The sequence below is a fragment of the Arachis stenosperma genome, chromosome 3, assembly GCF_014773155.1.
Source record: "Arachis stenosperma cultivar V10309 chromosome 3, arast.V10309.gnm1.PFL2, whole genome shotgun sequence".
NCBI classification, from domain to species: Eukaryota; Viridiplantae; Streptophyta; class Magnoliopsida; order Fabales; family Fabaceae; genus Arachis; species Arachis stenosperma.
Genome location: NC_080379.1, coordinates 119,077,691 through 119,104,270, shown reverse-complemented (window position 1 = coordinate 119,104,270; position 26,580 = coordinate 119,077,691). Strand labels below are relative to the sequence as shown.

The 26,580-nt window shown below is 36.4% G+C and overlaps 2 protein-coding genes across 2 annotated transcripts; both read left to right on the top strand.

Annotated features, from left to right (window-relative positions):
* The first annotated feature begins 9,122 nt into the window (after positions 1 to 9,122).
* Positions 9,123 to 9,959, top strand: LOC130966630 (uncharacterized). Its single transcript, XM_057891448.1, has 2 exons — positions 9,123 to 9,560; positions 9,732 to 9,959. The coding sequence occupies exons 1-2, from the start codon at positions 9,123 to 9,125 to the stop codon at positions 9,957 to 9,959; spliced, it is 666 nt and encodes a 221-aa protein (XP_057747431.1).
* Positions 9,960 to 10,058: 99 nt separating this feature from the next.
* Positions 10,059 to 10,976, top strand: LOC130966629 (protein FAR1-RELATED SEQUENCE 9-like). Its single transcript, XM_057891447.1, has 2 exons — positions 10,059 to 10,205; positions 10,251 to 10,976. The coding sequence occupies exons 1-2, from the start codon at positions 10,059 to 10,061 to the stop codon at positions 10,974 to 10,976; spliced, it is 873 nt and encodes a 290-aa protein (XP_057747430.1).
* Positions 10,977 to 26,580: the final 15,604 nt, after the last annotated feature.

Here is a 26,580-nt window from a genome sequence, read left to right as displayed (position 1 = left end):
GCAAATACTCCAGATGGGCATGTGAATGCCGTTTTCTCTTGATCTTGGGGATCTACTGCAATTTGATTATAACCTGAATATCCATCCAAGAAGCAGTAGTATTCATGACCTGCTAGTCTTTCTAGCATCTGGTCTATGAATGGTAAAGGAAAATGATCCTTTCTGGTGGCTGTATTGAGCCTTCTATAATCAATACACATACGCCACCCTGTAACTGTTCTTGTAGGAACCAGTTCATTTTTTTCATTATGAACCACTGTCATGCCTCCCTTCTTAGGGACGACTTGGACAGGGCTTACCCAGGGGCTGTCAGAAATAGGATAAATAATCCCAGCCTCTAGTAATTTAGTGACCTCCTTCTGCACCACCTCCTTCATGGCTGGATTCAGCCGCCTTTGTGGTTGAACCACTGGCTTGGCGTCACCCTCCAGTAAGATCTTGTGCATGCATCTGGCTGGGCTAATGCCCTTGAGATCACTGATGGACCACCCAAGAGCTGTCTTGTGTGTCCTTAGCACTTGAATTAGTGCTTCCTCTTCCTGTGGCTCTAAGGTAGAGCTTATGATTACAGGAAAGGTATCACCTTCTCCTAGGAATGCATATTTTAGGGATGGTGGTAATGGTTTGAGCTCGGGTTTAGGAGATTTCTCCTCTTCCTGGGGGATTTTCAGAGGTTCTATTATTCTCTCTGATTCCTCCAGATCAGGCTGAACATCTTTAAAGATGTCCTCTAGCTCTGATTCGAGACTCTCAGCCACATTGACTTCTCTTACCAGAGAGTCAATAATATCAACATTTATGCAGTCATTTGGGGTGTCTGGATGTTGCATGGCTTTGACAACATTCAACTTGAACTCCTCCTCATTGACTCTCAAGGTTACTTCCCCTTTTTGGACGTCAATGAGGGTTCGGCCAGTTGCTAGGAAAGGTCTTCCTAGAATGAGAGTTGCACTCTTGTGCTCCTCCATTTCCAGCACCACAAAGTCAGTAGGAAAGGCGAATGGCCCAACCTTGACAATCATGTCTTCAATCACGCCTGATGGGTGTTTAATGGAGCCATCAACAAGTTGAAGACACATCCGGGTTGGTTTGATTTCTTCAGTTAAACCAAGCTTCCTGATAGTGGATGCAGGTATTAGGTTGATACTTGCCCCAAGATCACATAAAGCTTGCTTGGTACAATTATCCTCTAATGTGCATGGTATCATAAAGCTCCCGGGATCTTTAAGCTTCTCAGGTAAGCTTTTCAGAATGACTGCACTGCATTCTTCAGTGAGGTAAAATTTTTCAGTTTCCCTCCAATCCTTCTTATGACTTAAGATCTCTTTCATGAACTTAGCATAAGAGGGTATTTGCTCAAGTGCTTCTGCAAATGGAATCTTTATTTCAAGAGTCCTGAGATAGTCTGCAAAGCGGGCAAATTGCTTATCCTGTTCCGATTGGCGGAGTTTTTGAGGATAAGGCATTTTGGCTTTATATTCCTCAACCTTAGTTGCTGCAGGTTTATTACCTACAGAAGTGGGTTGGGAAGCCTTTTTAGAAGGGTTGTTATCAGCACTTGTATGTGACTGATCCCCCACTGGCATTTGAATGCCAGGGGTGGAAGCTGGAGTGGCGTTAGACGCCACCTCCTTATTTGTTACTGGCGTCTGAACGCCAGAACTATGCTCCCTTTGGGCGTTCAACGCCGGATTCATGCTTGTTTCTGGCGTTGAACGCCAGGAATGAGCATGGGCTGGGCGTTCAGTGCCAGCCTTATTCCTCTCTGGGCTCTGATTGTCCTCAGAGGGATTTTGAGTAGCCATCTGTTCATTTCTTGGCTTCCTGCTGCTTTGAAGTGAGGTATTTAATGTTTTCCCACTTCTTAATTGAACTGCTTAGCATTCTTCTGTTATTTGTTTTGATAGTTGCTTTTCTGTTTGCTTTAACTGTACTTCCATATTTCTGTTAGCCATTCTTGTTTCCTGGAGTATTTCCTTGAATTCGGCTAGCTGCTGGGTTAGAAAGTCCAGCTGCTGATTGAATTCATTAGCTTGATCTACCGGATTGAGTTCAGCAGTTACTGTTTTAGCTTCTTCTTTCATAGAGGATTCACTGTTTAGGTACATATGCTGATTTCTGGCAACTGTATCAATGAGCTCTTGAGCTTCTTCAATTGTTTTTCTCATATGTATAGATCCACCAGCTGAGTGGTCTAGAGAAATCTGAGCTTTTTCTGTAAGCCCATAGTAGAAGATGTCTAATTGCACCCATTCTGAAAACATTTCAGAGGGGCATTTTCTTAGCATCTCTCTGTATCTCTCCCAGGCATCATAAAGGGATTCATTATCTCCTTGTTTGAAGCCTTGGATGCTTAGCCTTAGCTGTGTCATCCGTTTTGGAGGGAAATAGTGATTCAGGAATTTTTTTGACAGCTGTTTCCATGTCTTTATGCTGTTCTTAGATTGGTTATTTAACCACCTCTTAGCTTGATCTTTTACAGCAAATGGAAACAGTAATAATCTGTAGACATCCTGATCTACTTCCTTATCATGTACTGTGTCAGCAATTTGTAAAAATTATGCCAGAAACTCTGTAGGTTCTTCGTGTGGAAGACCGGAATACTGGCAGCTTTGCTATACCATGATAATGAGCTGAGGATTCAACTCAAAGCTACTAACTCCAACGGAGGGTATACAGATACTACTCTCATATGAAGCAGTAGTGGGGTTAGTATACGACCCCAGAGTCCTCCTGGACTGTTCATTTCCACTTAATTCCATGATGGAACAAGGGAGATGATATGTATGTTGATATTATTTATTTTATAGCAATGGAATAAATAAAAACGGAATAAAAAAAATTTGAAAATATTTTGTGAAGATTTTCGAAAAAAATTTTGAAATTGAAATCTGAAATTTTTATATAAAAATTTTGAAATTATTGTTTAAAATTAGTTAGAAGAGATATTTTTTTTTGAATTTTGAATTTTATGATGAAAGAGAAAAACACATAAAAGACACAAGATTTAAAATTTTTAGATCTAATGCTCCTTATTTTCGAAAATTTTGGAGGGAAAACACCAAGGAACACCAAACTTAAAAATTTTAAGATCAAAACACAAGAAAAACTCAAGAACGCCTTGAAGATTCACAAGAACACAAGAACAAAAGAAAGAACACCAAACTTAAAATTTTTAGAAAACTTTACTAAATTTTCGAAAATTAAAGAAAGATCAACAGGAAAACACCAAACTTAAAGTTTGGCACAAGATTAAATTAAGAAAAATTATTTTTGAAAAAAGATTTTAAAAAGAAGGTGCCCAATTGCCAAGAACATAAGCCAACGCTATAACCAACTAAGTTAAAAATGTAACGTATTTTAAAGATGTATTATTTTTATGGATAAAATAAATTTTTGAAAACTAATGTTTTGAAAAAGCACAAGAAAAACAAGAAAAGACACAGAACAAGAAAAATTAAAGATCAAACAAGAAAAATTGACAAGAACAATTTGAAGATCAAGGAAAAACAAGAACATGCAATTCGAAAAAATTAAGAAACAAGGAAAAGCATGCAATTGACACCAAACTTAGAACAAGACACTAAACTCACAAAAAAATTAGAAATTGATAAAGAAAAATAATATTTTTGAAAATTTTTTATAAAGGGATAATAAAAGATGCAATTCTAGTGAAAAAGAGGATAAATTCTTCCTAATCTAAGCAACAAAATAAACCTTTAGTTGTTCAAACTCGAATAATCCCCGGCAACGGCGCCAAAAACTTGGTGGACGAATTTGCAATCCGTACAACTAACCAGCAAGTGCACTGGGTCGTCCAAGTAATACCTTACGTGAGTAAGGGTCGATCCCACGGAGATTATTGGTTTGAAGCAAGCTATGTTTATTTTATTATTCTTAGTCAGGATATTAATTAAAATTATCAGTTGGAATTATTAGATTGGAAAAATTAAAAGAGAATAAAATCGTTACTTGTTGTGCAGTAATGGGAAATATGTTGGAGTTTTGGAGATGCTTTATCCTCTGAATTTCTGTAATGTAATATTCAACTCAATTGTTTGTAAAGCACGTCTACGGCAAGCTGTATGTAGGGTGTCACCATTGTCAGTGGCTACCTCCCATCCTCTCAGTGAAAACGGTCCAGATGCTCTGTCACAGCACGGCTAATCAGCTGTTGGTTCTCGATCATGTTGGAATAGGATCCATTGACCCTTTTGCGTTTGTCATCACACCCAGCAATCGCGAGTTTGAAGCTCGTCACAGCCATTCAATCCCGGAATCCTACTCGGAATACCACTGACAAGGTTTAGACTTTCCGGATCCTCAAGAATGGCCGCCATCAATTCTAGCTTATACCGCGAAGATTCTGATTAAAGAATCTAAGAGAAGCTCATTCAATCTGATGTAGAACGGGGGTGTTTGTCAGGCACGTGTTCATGAGTTGAGGAATGTGATGAGTGTCACGGATCATCACCTTCTCTATGATTAAGCGCGAATGAACATCTTAGATAGGAGCATACAAATGTTTGAGTGGAGAAATAGAAACAATTGCATTAATTCATCGAGACGCTGCAGAGCTCCTCACCCCCAACAATGGAGTTTAGAGACTCATGCCGTCAAAGTGTATAAAATTTAGATCTGAAAATGTCATGAGATACAGGATAAGTCTCTAAAAGTTGTTTTAATAGTAAACTAGTAACCTAGGTTTACAGAATATGAATAAACTAAGATAATTGGTGCAGAAATCCACTTTTGGGGCCCACTTGGTGTGTGCTGGGGCTGAGACTAAAGCTATCCACGAGCTGAGACTTTTCTTAGAGTTGAACTCCAAGTTATAACGTGTTTTGGGCGTTCAACTCCGGATCATGACGTGTTTCTGGCGTTTAACTCCAGACAGCAGCATGTACTTGGCGTTCAACGCCTAGTTACGTCATCTATCTTCGCGCAAAGTATGGACTATTATATATTGCTGGAAAGCCCTGGATGTCTATTTTCCAACGCCGTTGAAAGCGCGCCAATTGGACTGCTGTAGCTCCAAAAAATCCATTTCGAGTGCAGGGAGGTCAGGATCCAACAGCATCAGCAGTCATTTTTCAGCCTAACTCAGATTTTTGCTCAGCTCCCCTAATTTCAGCCAGAAATTACCTCAAATCACAGAAAAACACACAAACTCATAGTAAAGTCCAGAAATGTGAATTTTGCCTAAAAACTAATAATATTCTACTAAAAACTAATTAAAACATACTAAAATCTACATGAAATTACCCCCAAAAAGCGTATAAAGTATCCGCTCATCAGTGACAAACTCTACTGCAGCAGATTCATCGCTAAATGGAAGCTAACTTCGAAAGACAAAATAGAATGCTTAGTTGATGCTAATTAGTGAGGAATTTTTCTGAACCTAACTTGTTGCAAGTTGTCCGCTAATATGATCGCATATCTGTTAGATTTTGTAACAAATCTATAGCTAATCTTTGAAAATCCTTAATCAAATTTGTAGGAATTTTCTCGCTAAACCAAAGCTATTCGAAATGAGAAATTAGAGTTATGAAATAGTCGCTAATTTGCTAAGAAATAATATGTAGTCAATTAGTTGCAATACTATCGCAAAATATCATCACAAATTCCTTTTAAACTAGTAACAAATTGATAGGTATCTCACAAACTAGCAATGAAGTTTTTAATTTGTCACCATCATCAACAGCGAGTATGTCACTAATTTTTCTGTAATATCAGTTAGAATGCTAATTTTGTTGCTATACTAAAATAAACATCATATTATTTTTTTATTTTAGTGATTAAACTAAAAGATTATAACGCATACAAATAAAATTAGTTTATCAAAATTATACATGTTTAAAAAAATTCAAACCAAACATATTTATTAAAATAAAAGTCTAATATAACATCTCCAACATAGACACTTCACAAATAAAATACCAAAACAAGATAAATCTAACAATATCAGTAACTATAAAATTCAATCCAAATAATTATTTATCAATTAAGTAAACTACTAATAAAAGTAAGCTAACTTCTATAAAACCTGGAAATGAAACAAATTACCCAATAAATTATCTATCAAATAAATAAACTACCTAAATAAGCTAAGCCTAACAAAATGCATTAACATAAGCCACCTAGTTAATATTATTGCCAACAAAATCACTCTAATGGTCCTTTTCATCAACCCTACCAAAATTTGCATTGTTTTCTTAGGGGAATCTTGGAATCTTAGAAAGGAGAGACAATAAATTACTCTGTATAGCTTCATTTACAACACTAGGCAACACTGCATTTATAGCACTAGGCAATGCTTCTTTAATGGCTTCAGTGATGTCTTCTTGTGAGACCGGTTTGACTGTAGAAACACCTGTATCTTCTAGTAATGACACATCTCTATGATCATGAATACCAATTTCTAGACTGCGGCCTAACACATGAACTTCTCCTTTCTTGTTGGTTCCTGCAACTTCTGTCCATATGTCAGAATCAACTTCAAGTTAATCTATTAAATCTTCTCCATATTTTTGTTATATTGCCTCTCCATATAAGTCCTATAGCAGAAAAATAAGGACATATTATTAAGAAAACTAAAACTAAAATATGGTGAATTCCATCATGTAGAAGAGAGATTCCTTCTATATGTGTAGAAATTTGTTGTCATTCTCTTAGTAGAACAAATGTCTAGAGAAAGAGTGCAATTAAATCTATAGTAGAAGACAGAAGCTGATCTTGGTGCAGGGTGTAGACCCCACTGCAGTGGGTGAATTAAAGTATTTAATGATGTCAAGTTGTTAAACGTGTGATTAGTTATTAATTATGAATGATAATGATGGGCTGGTTTTTGTTTTTTTTCTTTAATGGAGATAAGTTCCTGGGCCAGGCCAAGTTTTTTTTTTCTGGATTTGGGTCTTAATTGATTTTTTTATGAAAAACAAAAATAATAAATATAGTATTTTGTGGGTTTGGGGTTATTTGAATATGTTTTGTTTAAAATCATTAGGATCCGATAGAAAAAGTGGAGTTATTCCTCCTCACCATTTGGACCTTTGTCTCCAGTTTTTAAGTTCTTTTCAGACCGTCAGAAACCTAGCCATTAGTCCCTCCATACTACTGCCATTCCTCATGCCGTCATTGTGGTTGATTTTCAGTCGAAGCGCATCATCTTCTCATTGCCAAACGCGACGTGCCTGTTAGGGTTTATGGTTGCTCTTATATGATTTCATCTCAGTCAATCGGAATCAGGCTGCTCCGTACTCATGATTTGATAGCGTGGTCGCCGTGGCCTATGGCGCTCAGCTAGTCTCCTTCACACTTTGCCCACATTTCTTTGATCAAACAGGTACATTCCCAAAATCATCCGTCTTATTATTCTTGTGAAACCAAACAAAAATAATATGATTTTTAATTGCCATCACGATTGTTGTTGTTGTTGTTACGAGATGCTATATGCAATATGATAGTGGTTTTGACTATTACACAGTATGTATTGAGTGAGTATTAGCAATGAATAGAATCAAATAATGATGATGACTAAGGCAAGGTGTGTCGATTCTTCAAACATGATGGGTGGTAGGACGGATGGATCTAAAAATTTTGATATGCATATGTCAAATTTTATTCACATTTTTTAATTATTATTTTGTTATTTTTTTATTATATAAAAGTAATTTATGCATGATACATAATTAGTAAATTGTTCTTTTTTTAAGGATTTTATTAATATATATAGAAAAAATATTGAACTTTTTTCAATAATCTTATTTTTGATACAAAAATTACATAGTACTCTACAGTACTCTATAAAATTATAAGATACCAATAATTTTATGATATGCTTACTTTCTACATATTTTTTTTATTTAAGACCAGTTCTTTTAAAAATTTTACAAACTTGAAAATAATTTATAAATTATTAATTATCTTAAAGGTACTGGTATTCTTATAGAATATAAAATACAAGTGTAAGAATAAAGCTATAGTTAAAATAAGTTATCATAAAAAATATGGTAAAAATTTTATTTTTAACAATATAAATCCAAAAGAAAATTTGATATTTTTTACAGGAAAAGAATGTCTAAAATAAACCATATGATCATTAAAACAGAATAATGTAAGTAATTATAATCATGGAAATAAGTATATGGAAATTAATTTAAAAAAAAGTAAAGACTTAAGTGTATGATATGAAGTTGATTAAATAAAAATATCAGTGAAAAAATAATTAAAGCTTAAACCTATCACATTATTAAAGATAACGACGTATGAAATGATTAAATATTTTTTATTTTATCCATTACATATTTGATATATATAGTTCTTCAAAATCTTGAAAGGCCAAGGCCACTACTTGCCACCCCTAGATTTGTCCCTGGTGGGTAAGGTGTCTCATGGATTCAATTGCTTTGTATGTTTAAATTCGAATGCCGTCTTTTCTTGGTTTTTCCCACTCTATATATGTAGGTCTTTTTCCATCATCCTTTCATCCAAATTCTAACTACACACAATAGTTCTCTATTAATATTCAGCATTATGTTAAGAATGAAATTTAATTTATTTATATACTATTATTCGATAAAAACCTAGCTAATATCCAATAATAGTTCAAAAAAAATATTTTTTTAGAATATTGAAGAACCTTTTATTCTATGTTTTAATTTTTTGACATTAATAAATGTTTCATGTGTAAAAAAAACTTGATGGATATTTCTAGAATATAAGAAAAATGTTATTCTAATTTATCTTTTAGTTGGGTTAATTGTCTCTAATGAATTAGAGGATTTAGTTTGTGTTGTTGGTTATTAGAATAAACGTAGTAAATGAGTATGCTAGATTGCAACTTGAAATGTTGGATAATATTGTTTTTGGTATAAACTATTCAAATAAACCAAGTGAAATGAGTATATCAGATTTTAATTTGAAACATTGGTTAACAGGAATGTTGATTTTCGGGTGACAGCAATATTTTGTAGAAGTGCGGGCTTTATTTGAAAAGACTTTCTGGTTCTATTGAATAATTGATAAAATTGATTTCAAATCCACTTATGTTGTATTCGACGGCTTGTTGTGTATATTGAATTGTTGTTGACAATGTCGTTAATTGAAATTGATTTTCACAGATGGAATCTTGCAACGTTGAGGATGCAGATGTGTACAGCATGGTAAAGGATAGGAATGGAGAGGATGGGTGTAATGAGGATTTTGACGATGTATGTGATGTCGGTTCTGCAGACACTGTATCTGATGAGGATGCATTAGACTACGGTAACGTTATCAGATTGAGTGACCAGCAGATAATGAGAAAGGTGTTTCGGAGTGAAGAACGTGCCTATGAATTTTATTATAAATTTGGGAGATGCCATGGATTCGGTGTGCGCAAGGGAGATTTTGGCAAGGATGATGATGGAAATTTGATACAAAGAAGGTTCTTTTGCAATAGGGCAGGATTGAGGGATGAAAAACACCTTCATAGATTAGATAGACAAAGAGGTCACTGGCCTGAAACACGGACTAATTGTATGGCAAAGTTGTCGATTTACCTTGATAAGGAAAACTCAGTATAGAAAGTTCGGAAAGTTATCTTGGAGGATAATCATGAGTTGACACCGCGAGTAATGGTGCATATGATTCTAAAATTTTGTTAGATGTCAAATGCTGCAAAGGCACACATAGACGGCATGCATGGGTATGGTGTACCTACGTCTAAGATTCTCGGCTACATGGCTTAGATTGCCAGAGGGTATTCTTTGTTGGGCTTTACGAAAAAAGATGCATATAACTACATCGACAAGATGCATCGTTCAAAGATTGCTGATGGTGACTCAAATGCTGCCATTGTATACCTAGAGGGAAAGGCGGCGGCCGATCCAATAGCGATGGCTAGGTATAATTTAACAGAAGATGGTATGTTAGCGAATATGTTCTGGGCAGATGGAATTAGTAGAGTTGACTACTAGTACTTCGGAGACGTTGTTGCTTTTGACTCGACATACAAAAAGAATAAATACAATAGACCTTTGGTGATATTCTCCGGCTCAAACAACCACAAGCAAACTATGATATTTGGTTTTGGATTGGTTCTAAATGAAACTATTACATCATACACATGGATGTTGGAGAATTTGTTGGAGGTTATGTGTAATAAACCTCCATCCGTTGTCATAACCGATGGGGACGATGCAATGATTGCAGTGGTGAAAAAGGTTTTTCTTGAAGCCACCCACTGGTTGTGTGCATAGCATTTGCAGAAGAATGTTACTTCAAATGGAAGTGAGCAAATGTTTCGTGAAATATTCTCTAAGTGGCTATATGCGGACATGGAGGTTGACGAGTTTGAGTTCCAATGGGATCAAGCTGCTGACGAGTACAGTTTGCACCAAAAATGTTGGGCAACGCAGATGTATGAGAAGAGGCACATGTGGGAAAACGCATACCTACGCGGCAAGTTTTGTGCTGGATACCGGACCCCATCTAGGTGTGAGGGGATAAATTCTCATGTCAAGAAATTCCTAACCTCGAGACACAGTATTGTGGACCTTGTACAAAATCTGGAGTTGGTGGTCTGTGAATACCGTAACAATGAGTTGGTTGCACAGTTCACTTCAATGTACAGTGCTCCAGTCCTCACAATGTGTTTGGATCCTATTGAGAAGTATGCTGTGGCTGTCTATACTAGAGCAATATTTATGCAAGTTAAGAGAGAGATTGATGGTGTAGGAGGCCTTAATTTTGTGAGCAAAAGGAGGGTTTCATCGACAATGGTCTGCACTATCGAAGAATATGGTCATCCTAGTCAGAACGTAGTGACCTTATTTGACAATAACTCATTAAAGTTTGAATGTCGATGTCGATTTTGGAAAAAGGAAGGATTTCCGTGTAAGCACATTGATGAATCCACATTTCATGATATTTATTTGCTTTATTTGGGTGGATTTCATCAACTTTTCTACCACTTATCCATTGAAATAGTATAGTTTCATGATTTCTTCCTAAATTGTGCTTGAAAGTGAAAACATGCTTTTTAGGCTTTTTAATTGCTAAATTTTATTCACTTTAATCCCATTTGATGCCTTGATGTGTTTGCTAAGTGATTTCAGGTTTCTAAGGCAAGTATGGGTTGAAGAAATGAGAAAAAAGAGCATGCAAAAGAGAAGAAACCATGAGAGAACGGAGTTTGGAAGATTCAGCATCCGTGCGTGCGCACAGTGATGCGTGCGTGCGCACACGTGCGAGCTTGGCGACACGTACGTGTGACCTACGCGTACGCGTGGGTGTGAATTTCGTCTGGTGACGCGTACGCGTGACCCACGCGTACGTGTGACCCTTGTCACGTGATTTCATTAATTGCAAATTGTTAGGGGCGAATTTTGGGCCTCCAAAACCCAATCCAACTCATTTATGAAGCTATTTCAAGCCAAAGTGAAGAGGAATGAAGGTGGGGCAATTAGGTTTAGATTTTTCTATGTTTTGTCTTAGTTTTCTAGAGAGAGAAGCTCCCCCATCTCTCTAGAATTTAGGTTTTCTTAGTTAATTTTCCTTTAATTTCAGCTTTTAATTCTTGTTTTAATGTAGTTTCATTTATGTTTCCATGATTTATTATCTTAGTTCTCTTAGTTCTTCTTCTTAATTTCTCATTTATGTCACTTTTTATTTTATGAACACTCTTGTAAATCTTAATTTTTATTTAATGTAATTTAATGTCTTTATGTTTATTGTTATTTAATTGAGTTGTTATTGTTATTTTCTAGCTTTTGGTAGTTAGATTTTATTTTTAATGCAATTTAATATTATTTTATTTTCATGTACTCCAAGTGTTTGATGAAAATGCTTGGCTTAGTTTTTCTTCACTCTTGGCTTGGAATTAAGGATTTTGGTGAACCTTGAGTCGTTGATGTCCATTTTTGATTGATACATTAGCGTAGTTAGTTGATTTGGTTTCCACTAACTCTAAGTCTTCTATTAATAGAGTTGACTAGGACTTGTGGATTGAAATCAATTATGCCTATTTGACTTATCCTCGATGTAGGGTTGACTTAATAGGATTAACTCTTCATAATAATCATGTGTTTGTGGTCAATGACTAGGTTAGGTAACCTTAGCTCCTAATCCTTGCCAAGAGGTTTCTTAACATTTGAATTTCCCTTTTCTTTGATTAATTGCTTTAAATTGAATTGCTTTCATTTAATTTCTTGCATGTTTGTTTATTTTCTTGCTATTTACATGTCTTGCTCTTCTTGTCACTAAGCTCCATTTCCCCGATAGCCAATAATTGAGCATTTTATTTGCAACTCCTAGGGAAATGACCTGGGATTTAAAAAACTCCCAGTTATTTTGTATTGGATTGTGACTATTCTTCGAATTAAAATTTGATGGTGGGAGTTGGTTGCCGGTTACTCATCACACATGTTTTTCGTAATGAAGCATGAGCATTTGAAGGATATTCCAAGCTATTTGATTATGAAGCAATGGAGGAGAGATACCAAGGCTATTGATAAGTATGAAGAAAGAAGTAACGAGAGCTTAAGTGAGAGAGGTTTTCTATAATCAAGCCAGCGTTCAACGCCCAAGGAGCATCCTAGCACGTGGAGACCACTAAAACTCAGTCCAAACACTCACCAATTGGGCCCTGGAAGTGGATTTTTGCATTAAAATACTGTTTTATCCTTTTTATGTAATCCTTAGTCATTAGTTTAGTATTTAAAGTAGAAGATCACTCTTTGTTGAGAACTTTTGACACTTTACACGTTTCATATTGTATTCTCTATCAGTATGAGTTGTTAAACCTCCTAGGTTGAGGCTAGAAGCTCTGCTGAGTTTTATAGATTAATAAAAGTATTACTGTTCTATTCTCAACTCGTTTTTGGTTCTGTTCTAAGATGTATCTTCGTTCTTCATCCTGATGAATGCGTTGAACCGGCACAAGGTTATCTCATTCTACATGGGTTTGGAGTGAGTCTTTTATCGAACAACACTTGATTATACATCTCTTAGACGGTTAATCCACGACTTCGTTGGGAACTTCTCGAGACACCAGTTCAGCTGAGGCACGAGGAGATTAGAGTCTTTGTCGTTAAGGCTAGAATCACAAGGCGCAGCATTCCCTGATCCGGAAGATTCAACCTTGTTTGTGGCGGTTTGATAAACCCCAATTTTGTGGTTTATCTTGTGCTTAATTTGGGAGATTTTATCAACTTATCTTACATTTATTCAATGAAATAGCATGGTTTTGTAATTCTCCCTAAATTTGTGCTTAAGTGTGAAAACATTCTTTTTATGCCTTAAAATAGCTAAATTTAATTCACTTTAATACCATTTGATACCTTGATGTGTTTATTGAGTGATTTCAGGTTCATAAGGCAAGTATTGGGTGGAACAAGTGAAGAGAAAAGCATGCAAAATGGAGAATTCATGGAAAAACAAGGCTTTGGAGTGCATACATCGACGCGCACGTGTGACAGATGCGCACGCGTGAAGATAAGGTTGTCCAGGTGACGTGTATGCGTGACATGATGCGTACGCGTGGGAAGAAAAAGCCAAACGACGTGTACGCGTGGCCCATGCGTATGCGTCACAGCAGGCACGTGACCTCATTAAAGTGAAAATGCTGGGGGCAATTTCTGAGCTGCCCAGGCCCAAATCCAACTGATTCCAGAGACTATTTCATGCAGAATTGAAGATTGGACAAAGGGGGAGCAATTAGTTTTAGTTTAGCATCATGTAGGTTAGTTTTCTAGAGAGAGAAGCTCCATCTTCTCTCTAAAATTAGGGTTTTAGGTTAATTGTATCTTAGATTTAGGGTTTAATTCTTGTTTAAATATAGTTTTCTTTATAATTTCTTGTTCCTACATCATCATTCTCTTAGTTTATAGTATTAATTTCCCTTTTTATGCCTCTTTTTATGTTGATGAACTCTTGTTGGATTTGGATTTTCTTTTTATGCAATTTCATGTTTAATGTTCTTTTATTGTTGATTTGAGTTGTTAATTTTACTTTTCTTGCATTGGGTAGTTGTAGATTTACATTTCTTGTAATTTTACTATGCTTTCCTTTTATGCCTTCCAAGTGTTTGACAAAATGCTTGGTTGGATGTTAGAGTAGATTTTTTGGCATTCTTGGCTTGGAAAGAGAAATTAGGCAATCTTGAGTCATGGATACCCAACTTATGTTGGTGATCTAGAGTTGTTAGTTAATATTCTTACCATTGAAGCTAATCTTCACTAATTCAATTAGTAAGTTGATTAGGACTTTTGGATTGAGATTAACTAGTCTTATTTGACTTTCTCTCGTGTGAAGATAATATTGTACCTTCTTCCATTGTTAGAGATGACGAAATAAGATAAGCTCTTGTTAATTATTGTTATGATTAGTGACTATGATAGAAAGCCATGAATGTCTCTCTTTATTAATTGCTTTCTTTAATTGTTTGCTTTATTTCTTGCCATTTAATTTCTTGCCCTTTTATCAATCAAACCCCCTTTAGTCCTTCATAGCCAATAATTGATCACTTCATTGCAATTCCTTGTGAGACAACCCGAGGTTTAAATACTTCGGTAAATTTTTCATTGGGGTTTGTACTTGTGACAACTAACTTTAAAACTTTGATTGAGCATTACTTGTCGGTTGGGAACTATACTATCAACGGAATTATTTGTGTGAAATTCCTAACCGATGGTAATACTCTTTCACGTTTTGAGTAGGATCATCAAGGGGAATGAACTGTAGGAGTTTTACCCTCAATCAGACTAGATCCGCACTAACCCTGGGGTTCAGCATTGGAGGAGAATCGGCGACCTCTCAAGAAAGGCGTTGATCACATATAGCTTGCCATAGAAGAAATCATTCACAGTTGGAGTAGACAGTAAGACTGAAGTAATCCAGAAGAGTAAAGCATCTCTGAAGTCTTAACCATCTTCTTATCACTGGTTTCACTCAATTTAAGTAATTTCATTCTTATTTTACTTTTATGCATTTAAATAAACAAACAACTTCTCTATCCACCTGACTAAGATCTATAAGATAACCACAACTTGATTCAAGCCAATAATCGTCATGGGATTGACCCTGATTCACCTCAAGTATTACTTGGATGACCCAGTGCACTTGCTGGTTCAACTGTACGAAGTATGGGAATTCGTGCACCAAACCCCTTCGGGATTTAAATTTAGTTCCAATAAAAAACTTATATTAGCATAATATGAAATTCTTCACAAAAACAAAACGCATGTTCATGATTAGTAGAAGCACATAAATGCATCACTAACTACCTAGATTCATGATCTTTTACTGATCATACAAAATCACCAAGTAGAGTAAAACAACAAAAAAGGATAATGGGATTGCCATTCGAACTCCAATAATTATATAGTCATGCTCTGGCTGTTGCTGCTTATGACGGTAGTAACTGCAGCAACAGGTTTCTTGGAGGACTTACCTCCCTCCTTTGTAGAATTCTGGCCAATGTTGCCCCAATAATCAATTGCAAGTTTCACAACTTCATCTCTCTTTTTGTTAGCTTTAGAGAAGAATATGTCCAATGCTAACCTCATCCTTGTGAGATCATTAACTTCCTACGGTGACATCATGTAATACATAAATTTAGAGTGACGTAGAGTACAACAACATGAGAATCTGAATACCATGGGACAACTAATATAATGTCTTCGAGCTTCACATCTGATTAAGAGATATATACTTACAAAATGAGCACATGTCCTAGATCATTTCTAGAACACATAAAATAAATGTCTATTTATATATTGTTTTTGTCAAGTGACTCTTACCTCTAGACCATATGAACTCCAAAGGTAGGATAACTGCAACCATTGAGCAACAAAAACACCACAGTCTTTTCTGCATTGGCATGAGAAAACATAGGTTTAACACAATATAACGTGGAATCATGTCAACAAAAGTTTACACACAAGTTAATAGTTCTTATGATTTATCCCGTTGTTGGTTGACAAGTGGCTCTCTCAGGTGGAAGTTAGACACTAGTGGCGGAATACTCGCTTCCTTTTGATAAAATTTTTTCTTATCTCTTAACATTGTTTGCAAGAAAAGTGCCTATACAGAGATTTATATAATTAATTAATGTAATTTATACATTTATTTGTACACCTATTTATACATATAAGCATATATATTTTATTTATGTTTGAAAAATATAGCAACGCTGTTACAACCATATGTAATTTTGGAATATCATTATAAATGTCTTCAGTAAAATACACAAATAATTTAACCTAGAGATATCTATACCACATAATCCATAGTTTGGAATTTGCCAGTACGCTCCTTAGAGCATTTTACCGAGTCCATATAAATCAAGTCCTCATTCGGGATATCAACGATTATTAAATACCAATGCCTCTCCAGGTTGAGTGGAACATAGATCTGTATTAAGAAATCGACACTTGTCAATGATGAGAATCACAGTACACAACAGAGGATGAATAGGAATCCACTAGGGCAGAACAAACCTTTGTAATATCATCAGCCCATCCCATGTAACGGGTACGAATAAATTCCAATGTTTCTTTACAGTAAGTAGTAGGGTTAAGGGCTAATTGCTGGACTAGACAATTCAAAACACCAGAAGTTAAACAAAAGTTAGGTGGAATGATTTACAGAGCAGCTCTAAATAAATCGATGGGAAACATTTATTCACCGTAAAAGTTGTTGGCAGCCACCAGATTGGCTCTTGACGTTCCACTGTTAGAGCTTTTGCAAGCAAGTTCAGCACATGTCAATGAAGGGAAAAAATTGTTGAAACCAAGTTTTGGGAGATTAATTTGACAAAATACATGAAAATAATAACTCGACTAAGTGCAAGTCACCATAAACTCACATCGTCAATAACCTTATGCCTTGGGCGAAGTGTCCAAAAGGCTCCCCAGTCTCCTTGGCAATGCTCGTCCAGAAATATAATGTCCTTATGATTAGATTGAAAGTGATAAAAAACTTATAAGGCAGATATTTAGAAGTTGAAGTAAATTACAAAAGTAATATCGAAATACAGTGTGCCCTATTTAAGAGAGTCATGTTACAGGCCCAACAAAGTATGGCTTGGAAAAGGGATCTTCAGCCAGTTTTATGGTTTTTTAACAAATGGCCTAAGTCAATGGCAATAACAACTTCATCTAACAAATATTCCAATAAACAGACGAAAAAAATAATCTATAAACGTGCAATAGGAAATTTTGCATGAACATCTCCACATAAAGGGACATCACTATAACTCGACCTGACCTCTCATCCAAATCACCGGCAAATATATATGTTGCCACGGCCTTCTCTATGGGGAATGAGAATGCCGTAAAAGTAATGAATAAAATGCAAATAATTAACATACTCAAGGAAACTATAGTTTTATCAAACCTTTTGAAAATACTCTTGGTTTTACTTTAGTTAATTAATTACCTCTTTCAAAATCTCTAAACCCAAAACGAATTTTAAATCTAAGACTAGTCACATTAACCATTTCTCAGCCACATAATTAATTCTCAATCAAAACGTCAATTCCTAATCATATTATACTTTTCTCAAAAGATTGAATTTAAAATATTATACTTTTCTTAATAATTCAAATTGGAAACAAGACTCTTTCTGTAATAAATTGAAATCAAATAATATTCTTAAATCAGATTCGCTTTTAAATAATGCTTTAAACAAAATCTTAGAGTTTTATAAAAATTTGGTAGCATTTTCTCTAAAAGTCGGACTATGCCATCCTTCCAGGGTCCCTACCAAACCATTTTCAACTCTCAAAAATCATTGATAAATCCAACAAACTATATCCATTATCAAAGCATTTGTAAATATGAAAGATAACTAGGTTCAATATCAAAATCATTTTTAACTATATTCGTTACTAAAAAATCAAATCAACATTTTCTCAAACTCTTTCCAACGGTTTTAAATCCTTTTCTCGATATGTGTAAATATGAAAACCAAATTTTTTCTCAACATAGAAACATTTCTCAAAATAAGCTTATAAGTTGGATTTTCAAATTAAAATCACCTTTTTGTATATTTTTACAAAAACTTGGACAAGACCTCCCTTTAACATTCGACTTCACCACCCTTACGGGCTCCTTCATTCTTTCAACAATTCACTAATCCGATTCCACAAACATCCATACAACATGACTCTTAATAATCAACCTATTTTAACTCAATTTAATAACCAACAACTCATTTCGACATTCAATACCACAATATCCAAATCGAATTAGCATATTCAACAAACAACAATTCCTAAATCATTGCAATAGTACCCACTATTATCAAATAAATCTCAAATCAACAACCACAATTCAACAAATTCTCATCAATTAGTAGTACTAAACTCTCGTAAATTATTTGTAATTATTCAATAAGCTTTTTAGGCATTCTTAAATTAAAACATTTAACTTTAAAAATAAACCCCTACCTCAATTAGTTAAACTAACACATTATAGAAAACTTTTTTCCCTTGGCCCAAAAACAAAAGCGTCAACTTCGACTATGTTCCGTAGCGCAACAGCCACAAAGGCACCAACTAACAATAATAACTCAACCCTGACATAAAATCGTCGCGTTAAACTCAATAATCCATAACAAAACAGCGACAAAGAGAGGTTTCCAAAGCAAAAGATTTACTATACCAAGAAATAAACCAGGAACGGAGCAACCGCAGCACCAACAGCAAACTCCGGTGACGTAAACGCTGCTCCCGGCAGCCATGCACGGCGGCAGCCGCAGCGGATCCTCAATCGCATTTTCTTTCTCCTCAGCATTGGCAGCGATGGGGGGTCAGCGGCTTGCTCTGGTGACAGCCCAGGCCACTACGATGGCGAAGAAGACTTCGGCGACGGTGACATGCAAAGGCGGCGAGCTTCAGTTGTGACGAAGAACGGCGGAACAGTGGCGTTCTTCTCCCATTCTTCCTGGCTGTTCGCCCCTCTTCCCTTTCTCCTGGCCTTTACGTGTGACGGCGATGGCTACGTCAGCCCACGGCGAGAGCTGCAGCACAACACGACGGCAACAACAACCTCGACAGTGGCAGTGCGACGGAGCCTCCTTGATGCACCACTAATTTATGGTACATATTGTGATTAATTGAGTGGATTTTATCCACTATTCTCACATTTATTCATAGAATCCACATGTTTTACACTTTTCTTCCTGATTTTATGCTATGATTGAAAATACGCTTCTTTGGCCTTTAATTCACTATTTTTAATCCTCTCTTATTACCATTCGATGCCTTGATATGTGTGTTAAGTGATTTCAGGGTTTTTAGGGCAGGAATGGCTTAGAGGATGGAAAGAAAGTATGCAAAAGTGGAAGGAATATAAGAAGTTGAAGGAATTGCTAAGCTGTTAGCCCTGACCTCTTCGCACTCAATTGATCATAACTTGAGCTACAGAGGTCCAAATAAGGCGGTTCCAGTTGTGTTGGAAAGCTAACATCCGGGCTTCGCAACAATATATAATTTACCATAGTTGACCTGAAGTTTAGGGACGCGCACGTGCAAAGCATGCGTACGCGTGGATGGTGTGAAAGTTCAGCGTATTAGAAATCGCTGGGGGTGATTTCTAGGCTGTTTTGGCCCAGTTTCAAGCCCGAAAATACTGATTAGAGGCTGTAGAGTGAGGGAATGAGGGAGACACTTCCCATTATTCACAATTTAGGTTTTAGATGTAGTTTCTAGAGAGAGAGGCTCTCTCCTCTCTCTCGGTTTTAGGATTCCTAGTTTTATGCTTTTGAGTTGGATATTGACAGAGTTACTACCTCCGTTGAAGTCTTTATCATTCTAGTTTGTTTTCTATTTCCTTGCTCTTTAATTTCCCATTTACCCTTTTCAGAGTTACATATGGATATCTTTAATTTTGGAATTTATTAATGCAAAAGTATGTTTCTATTTAATCTATTTGCTTGATTATCTCGACCCAATTCCAATTATTATGTCTTCTTTCTACTCCCTTTATATGGATGCGAAATTGGCATCCATGTCAATGGAGTAGGCTTCCAACTTGGCTTTGGAGTTGATTAATATTTGGAGACCCTTGAGTTGGAAGACTCAAGAGTTAAATTATAATTGGGAATTGTTGGCTGGCTCTCTAGTCACTAACGCTAATCCTTCCCAAGGGAGAGGATTAGGACTTGTGAATTGGAGTTAGCTTAACTACTTGACTTTCCTTCATTCGTTGAGGGTTAACTAAGTAGAAACAACAACCTATTACTATTGATCTTGGGAAATCCAACAAGGATAGAACTTCCGATTAATCTTCTTCTGGCCATGGCTTTTTATTTTAATTGCATAAAACCTCTTGTTAATTTTCCTTGCTTTAAATTATAATTAATTATTTTATCATTCCTCACTCTAAAAATTCTCAGAAAAACCCATAACCAATAGTAACACACTTTCCTATAATTCCTTGAGAGATGACCCGAGGTTTGAATACTTCGGTTATTATTTTTATAGGATTTGTTACTTGTGACAACCAAATTTTTGTATGAAAGGATTTTAGTTGGTTTAGAAACTATACCTGCAACGAGAGTTTATTGTGAAATTCTAGACCACACAAAAGTCCGTTCATCAAAATGACGCCGTTGCCAGGGAATTGCAAATGTATGCCTTATTATTGGTTATTGTAAATATTTGCTTTTTACTTGTTTGCTAGTTTTTGTTAGTTTTAGGCCTTTGTTGCTTATTTTTTGTTAGTTTTTGTTTTTATTTTTCTCTTACTACTATGAATTCTCACAACTTTGGCTATGAGTTTGGTCCTAATTATGTTGTAGAAAATAGAGATTACAATGAGAACATGCATCAAGGATGGAACAATCAGAAGGGCGAGGAGCTACAAGGATTTGATCAACCCTCTTGGCAACAACCTCCACCAACATACTATGACCAAGAGCCATTCCAAGAGTCATACCAAGTTGATGGCTATGGTGAGCACCGTTTTGATTATTAACAGCCACTACCATATGTATATGAACCCCCTCCTCAACATAATTTTGAACCACCATGCTCACAAGCCCCTTGTTACCAAACACCCCCATATGACCCTTATCCATCCTATAACCCACCACCTTACAAGCCAAACTTAGAACCACCACCTCCATATACACCATCTCCATATCCTTATCATGAACTCTCCATATACACCATCTCCATACTTCCTTTTCGACTACATAATGAACTCTCCACCCCATCACCACCCTTCGTGGAAGAGCACCCACATCTATCAATCCAAGAGCAACATGATCCCAATGATGCTACTGAACCGGAACAAGAGCGAAGAGATCATCTTAGGGACGTAATGGATCAGTTTTACGCACACATACTTCAAGAGAAGCAAGAGGAGGCCTAAAAGGTGGAGGTAGGAGAGACCCTTGAAGATGAAGTAGTTAACAAACTAGTGAAGGTTGAACAAGAGGAAAGCTCCATCATTGAAGACAACTCTACACTAAGTGACATCAAGGAGGAGTCTGATTTTGTATTAGAGCAAGTGGAGAAAGCTGAAATTATCAAAGAAGTGGAAGTGGTTGAAGACTTAGGAGATATAGAACCTCTATGAAATTTTCTATCTAAGATATTCATTCGCACTTCAATATGAAGAAGGTTATGATCCGTGACATTCATCACCATTCTCAACCTATGAACGCGTGCCTGACAACCACCTCCGTTCTACATTAGATTGAATGAGTATCTCTTAAATTCCTTAATCAGAGTCTTCGTGGTATAAGCTAGAATCCATTGGCAGCATCCTTGAGAATCTAGAAAGTGTAAACCTTGTCTGAGGTATTCCGAGTAGGATTTAGGGATTGGATGACTGTGACGAGCTTCAAACTTGCGAGTGTTGGGCGTAGTGAAAGACGCAAAAGGATCAATAGATCCTATTCTGACATGATCGAGAATCGACAGATGATTAGCCGTGCGGTGACAGCGCATTTGGACCATTTTCACTGAGAGGACGGATGGTAGCCATTGACAACGGTGATCCACCAACACACAGCTTGCCATAGAAAGAACCTTGCGTGCGTGAAGAAGATGACAGTAGGAAAGCAGAGATTCAGAAGACAAAGCATCTCCAAAACTCCAACACATTCTCCATTACAGCGTAACCATTACTCTTTTTCATGCTCTTTCACTTTTTACAACTGAAACTAAAGAACCCTATCGGTATCCTGACTAAGAATAATAAGGTAACCATAGCTTGCTTCAAGCCAACAGTCTCCGTGGGATCGACCCTTACTCACGTAAGGTATTACTTGGACGACCCAGTGCACTTGCTGGTTAGTTGTGCGAAATTACATAGTGTGAGTGTGATTTTCGTGCACCAAGTTTTTGGCGCCGTTGTCGGGGATTGTTTGAGTTTGAACAACTGACGGTGAATCTTGTTGCTTAGATTAGGAAAATTTTGTCTTTTGGGTCAGAGTCTTTTATTTTCGTTTTAAAAAATTTTTCAAAAATATTATTTTTCTTTATTAATTTTTAGTTTTTATGTGAGTTTAGTGTCATGTTTTAAGTTTGGTGTCAATTGCATGCTTTTCTTTGTCTTTCAATTTTCGAATTGCATGTTCTTTGTTTTTCCTTGATCTTCAAATTGTTCTTGTTAATTTTTCTTGTTTGATCTTTGGTTTGTCTTGTTTTGTGTCTTTTCTTGTTTTTTTTTTGTGCTTTTTCAAATTTTTAGTTTTCAAAAAAAAATTATTTATTAAATACCTTTTTAAAACACGTTAAATTTATAGCTCAGTTGGCTAGAGCATTGGCTTATGTTCTTGGCAATTGGGTATCTTCCTTTTAAAACTTTTTCAAAAATAATTTTTCTTTGATTAAATCTTGTTCCAAACTTTAAGTTTGGTGTTCTCTTGTTAATTTTCTTTAATTTTTGAAAATTTATTTTGGTTTTCCAAAAATTTTAAGTTTGGTGTTCTTTCTTTTGTTCTTGTTGTTCTTGTGAGTCTTCAAGGTGTTCTTGAGTCTTCTTCGTGTTTTGATCTTAAAATTTTTAAGTTTGGTGTGCCTTGGTATTTTTCCTCCAAAATTTTTGAAAACAAGGAGTATTGGATTTAAAAATTTTAAGTCTTGTGTCTTTTGTGTGTTTCTCTCTTTCATAATAAAATTCAAAAATCAAAAAATATATTTTCTAACTATTTTTAAGCAAATATTTCAAAATTTTTCATAAAAATTCAGATTTCAATTTCAAAAAATTTTCAAAATCTTATCCTTTTAAGATTTTTTTTTAAAAAAATCACATCTTTTTCAAAAATATCCTAACCACTTTCTCTTTCTTCACTTTTTCGAAAATCTTCAAAAAAATATTTTCAAAATCTTTTTTATTTATTTTAGTTTTTATTTTATTTCATTTTATTATTTCAAAAATTATTTTTCTTATATAATAAGATAAATAAAATAAATCCACATCATTTCCTTTTCTCCATCATGGACCTAAGTAGAAATGAACAGTCCAGAAGGACTCTGGGGTCATATGCTAACCCCACTACTGCTTCATATGGGAGTAGTATATGTATACCCTCCATCGAAGTTAGTAGTTTTGAGTTGAATCCTCAGCTCATTATCATGGTGCAGCAAAGTTGCTAGTATTCCGGTCTTCCACAGGGAGAACCTACAGAGTTTCTGGCACAGTTTTTACAAATTGCTGACACAGTACATGATAAAGAAGTAGATCAGGATGTCTACAGATTGTTACTGTTTCCATTTGCTGTAAAAGACCAAGCTAAGGGGTGGTTAAATAACCAACCTAAGGCTAGCATAAGGACATGGAAACAGCTGTCAAAAAAATTCCTGAATCAATATTTCCCTTCAAAACAGATGACACAGCTAAGGCTAAGCATCCAAGGCTTTAAACAAGGAGATAATGATTCCCTTTATGATGCCTGGGAGAGATACAGAGAGATGCTAAGAAAATGCCCCTCTGAAATATTTTCAGAGTGGGTTCAGTTAGACATTTTCTATTATGGGCTTACAGAGAAAGCTCAGATTTCTCTAGACCACTCAGCTGGTGGATCTATCCACATGAGAAAGACAATTGAAGAAGCTCAAGAGCTCATTGATACAGTTGCCTAAAAATCAGCATCTGTACCTAAGTAGTGAACCTTCCATGAAAGAAAAGGCTAAAACAGTAACTGTTGAACTCAGTCCTACAGAACAAGTTACTGAATTCAATCAGCAATTAGATTTTCTAACAAAACAGCTAGCCAAATTCAAGGAGATATTGCAAGACACAAGACTAGCTAATATGAATTTCGAAGTGCAGTTGAAGCAAACAGAACAGCAGTTATCAAAACAAATAACAGAAGAATGCCAAGCAGTTCAATTAAGAATTGGGAAGACATTAAATACCTCACTTCAAGGCAGCAGGAAGCCAAGAAATGAACAAACTGCTATCCAGAATCCCTCTGAGGACAGTAAGAGCCCAGAGAGGAATAATTCTGGCGTTCAAACGCCAGAAAAAGGTAGAGAGCTGGAGTTAAACACCCAACCCATGCTCAGTTCTGGCGTTCAAACGCCAGAAACAGGCAAGGAGTTGGCGTTGAACGCCTAAAGGAAGCTCAATTCTGGCGTTTAGACGCCAGAAACAGGTAAGGAGTTGGCGTCTAACGCCACTCCAGCTTTCACCCCTGGCATTCAAATGCCAGTGGGGGATCAGACATATACAAGTGCTGATAGCAACCCCTCTAAAAAGTCTCAAACCACATTTGTAGGCAATAAACCTGCAGCAACTAAGGTTGAGGAATACAAAGCCAAAATGCCTTATCCTCAGAAACTTCGCCAAGCAGAACAGGATAAGCAATTTACCCGCTTTGCAGACTATCTCAGGACTCTTGAAATAAAGATTCCATTTGCAGAGGCACTTGAGCAAATACCCTCTTATGCTAAGTTCATGAAAGAGATCTTAAGTCATAAGAAGGATTGGAGAGAAACTGAAAACGTTTACCTCACTGAAGAATGCAGTGCAGTTATTCTGAAAAGCTTACCAGAAAAGCTTAAAGATCACGGAGGCTTTATGATACCATGCACATTAGAGGGTACTTGTACCAAGCAAGCTCTATGTGATCTTGGGGCAAGTATCAACCTAATACCTGCATCTATTATCAGAAAGCTTGGGTTGACTAAAGAAGTTAAACCAACCCGGACATGTCTCCAACTTGCTGATGGCTCCATTAAATACCCATCAAGCGTGATTGAAGACATGATTGTCAAGGTTGGGCCATTTGCCTTTTCCATTGACTTTGTGGTGCTGGAAATAGAGGAGCACAAGAGTGCAACTCTCATTCTAGGAAGACCTTTTCTAGCAACTGGACGAACCCTCATTGACGTCTAAAAAGGGGAAGTAACCCTGAGAGTCAATGAGGACGAGTTTAAGTTGAATGTTGTCAAAGCTACGCAGCATCCAGACACCTCAAACGACTGCATGAGCATTGATATTATTGGCTCTCTGGAAAAAGAGGTCAATATGACTGAGAGTCTCGAATCATAGCTAGATAATATCTTTAAAGATGCTCAGCCTGATCTGGGGAAACCAGAGAGAATAATAGAACCTATGAGAATCCCTCAGGAAGAGGAGAAACCTCCGAAACCCGAGCTCAAACCATTACCACCATCCCTGAAATATGTATTTCTGGGAGAAGGTGATACCTTTCCTGTAATCATAAGCTCTACCTTAGAGCCACAGGAAGAAGAAGCACTAATTCAAGTGCTAAAGACACACAAGATAGCTCTTGGGTGGTCCATCAGTGATCTTAAGGGCATTAGCCCAGCCAGATGCATACACAAGATCCTGTTGGAGGGTGACACTAAGCCAGTGGTTCAACCACAGAAGTGGCTGAATCCAGCCATGAAGGAGGTGGTGCAGAAGGAGGTCACTAAATTACTAGAGGCTGTGATTATTTATCCTATTTCTGATAGCCCCTGGGTAAGCCCTGTCCAAGTCGTCCCTAAGAAGGGTGGCATGACAGTGGTTCATAATGAAAAAAATGAACTGGTTCCTACAAGAACAGTTACAGGGTGTCGTATGTATATTGATTACAGAAGGCTTAATACAGCTACCAGAAAGGATCATTTTCCTTTACCATTCATAGACCAGATGCTAGAAAGACTAGCAGGTCATGAATACTACTGCTTCCTCGATGGATATTCAGGTTATAATAAAATTACAGTAGATCCCCAGGATCAAGAGAAAACAGCATTCACATGTCTATCTAGAGTATTTGCATACAGAAGGATGCCATTTGGTCTGTGCAATACACCTGCATCCTTTCAAAGGTGCATGCTCTCTATTTTCTTTGATATGGTGGAAAAATTTTTCGAAGTCTTCATGAATGACTTTTCAGTATTTGGAGACTCACTGGTGCACAAAATTGTGATCTCTAACAATGGCATTCAACTTGGTATGCGCATCTACTAACTCAGCACTTTCTTCACAACTCCGCACAACTAACTAGCAAGTGCACTGGGTCGTCCAAGTAATAAACCTTACATGAATAAGGGTCGATCCCACAGAGATTGTTGGTATGAAGCAAGCTATGATCATCTTGTAGATCTCAGTTAGGCTGATTCAAATG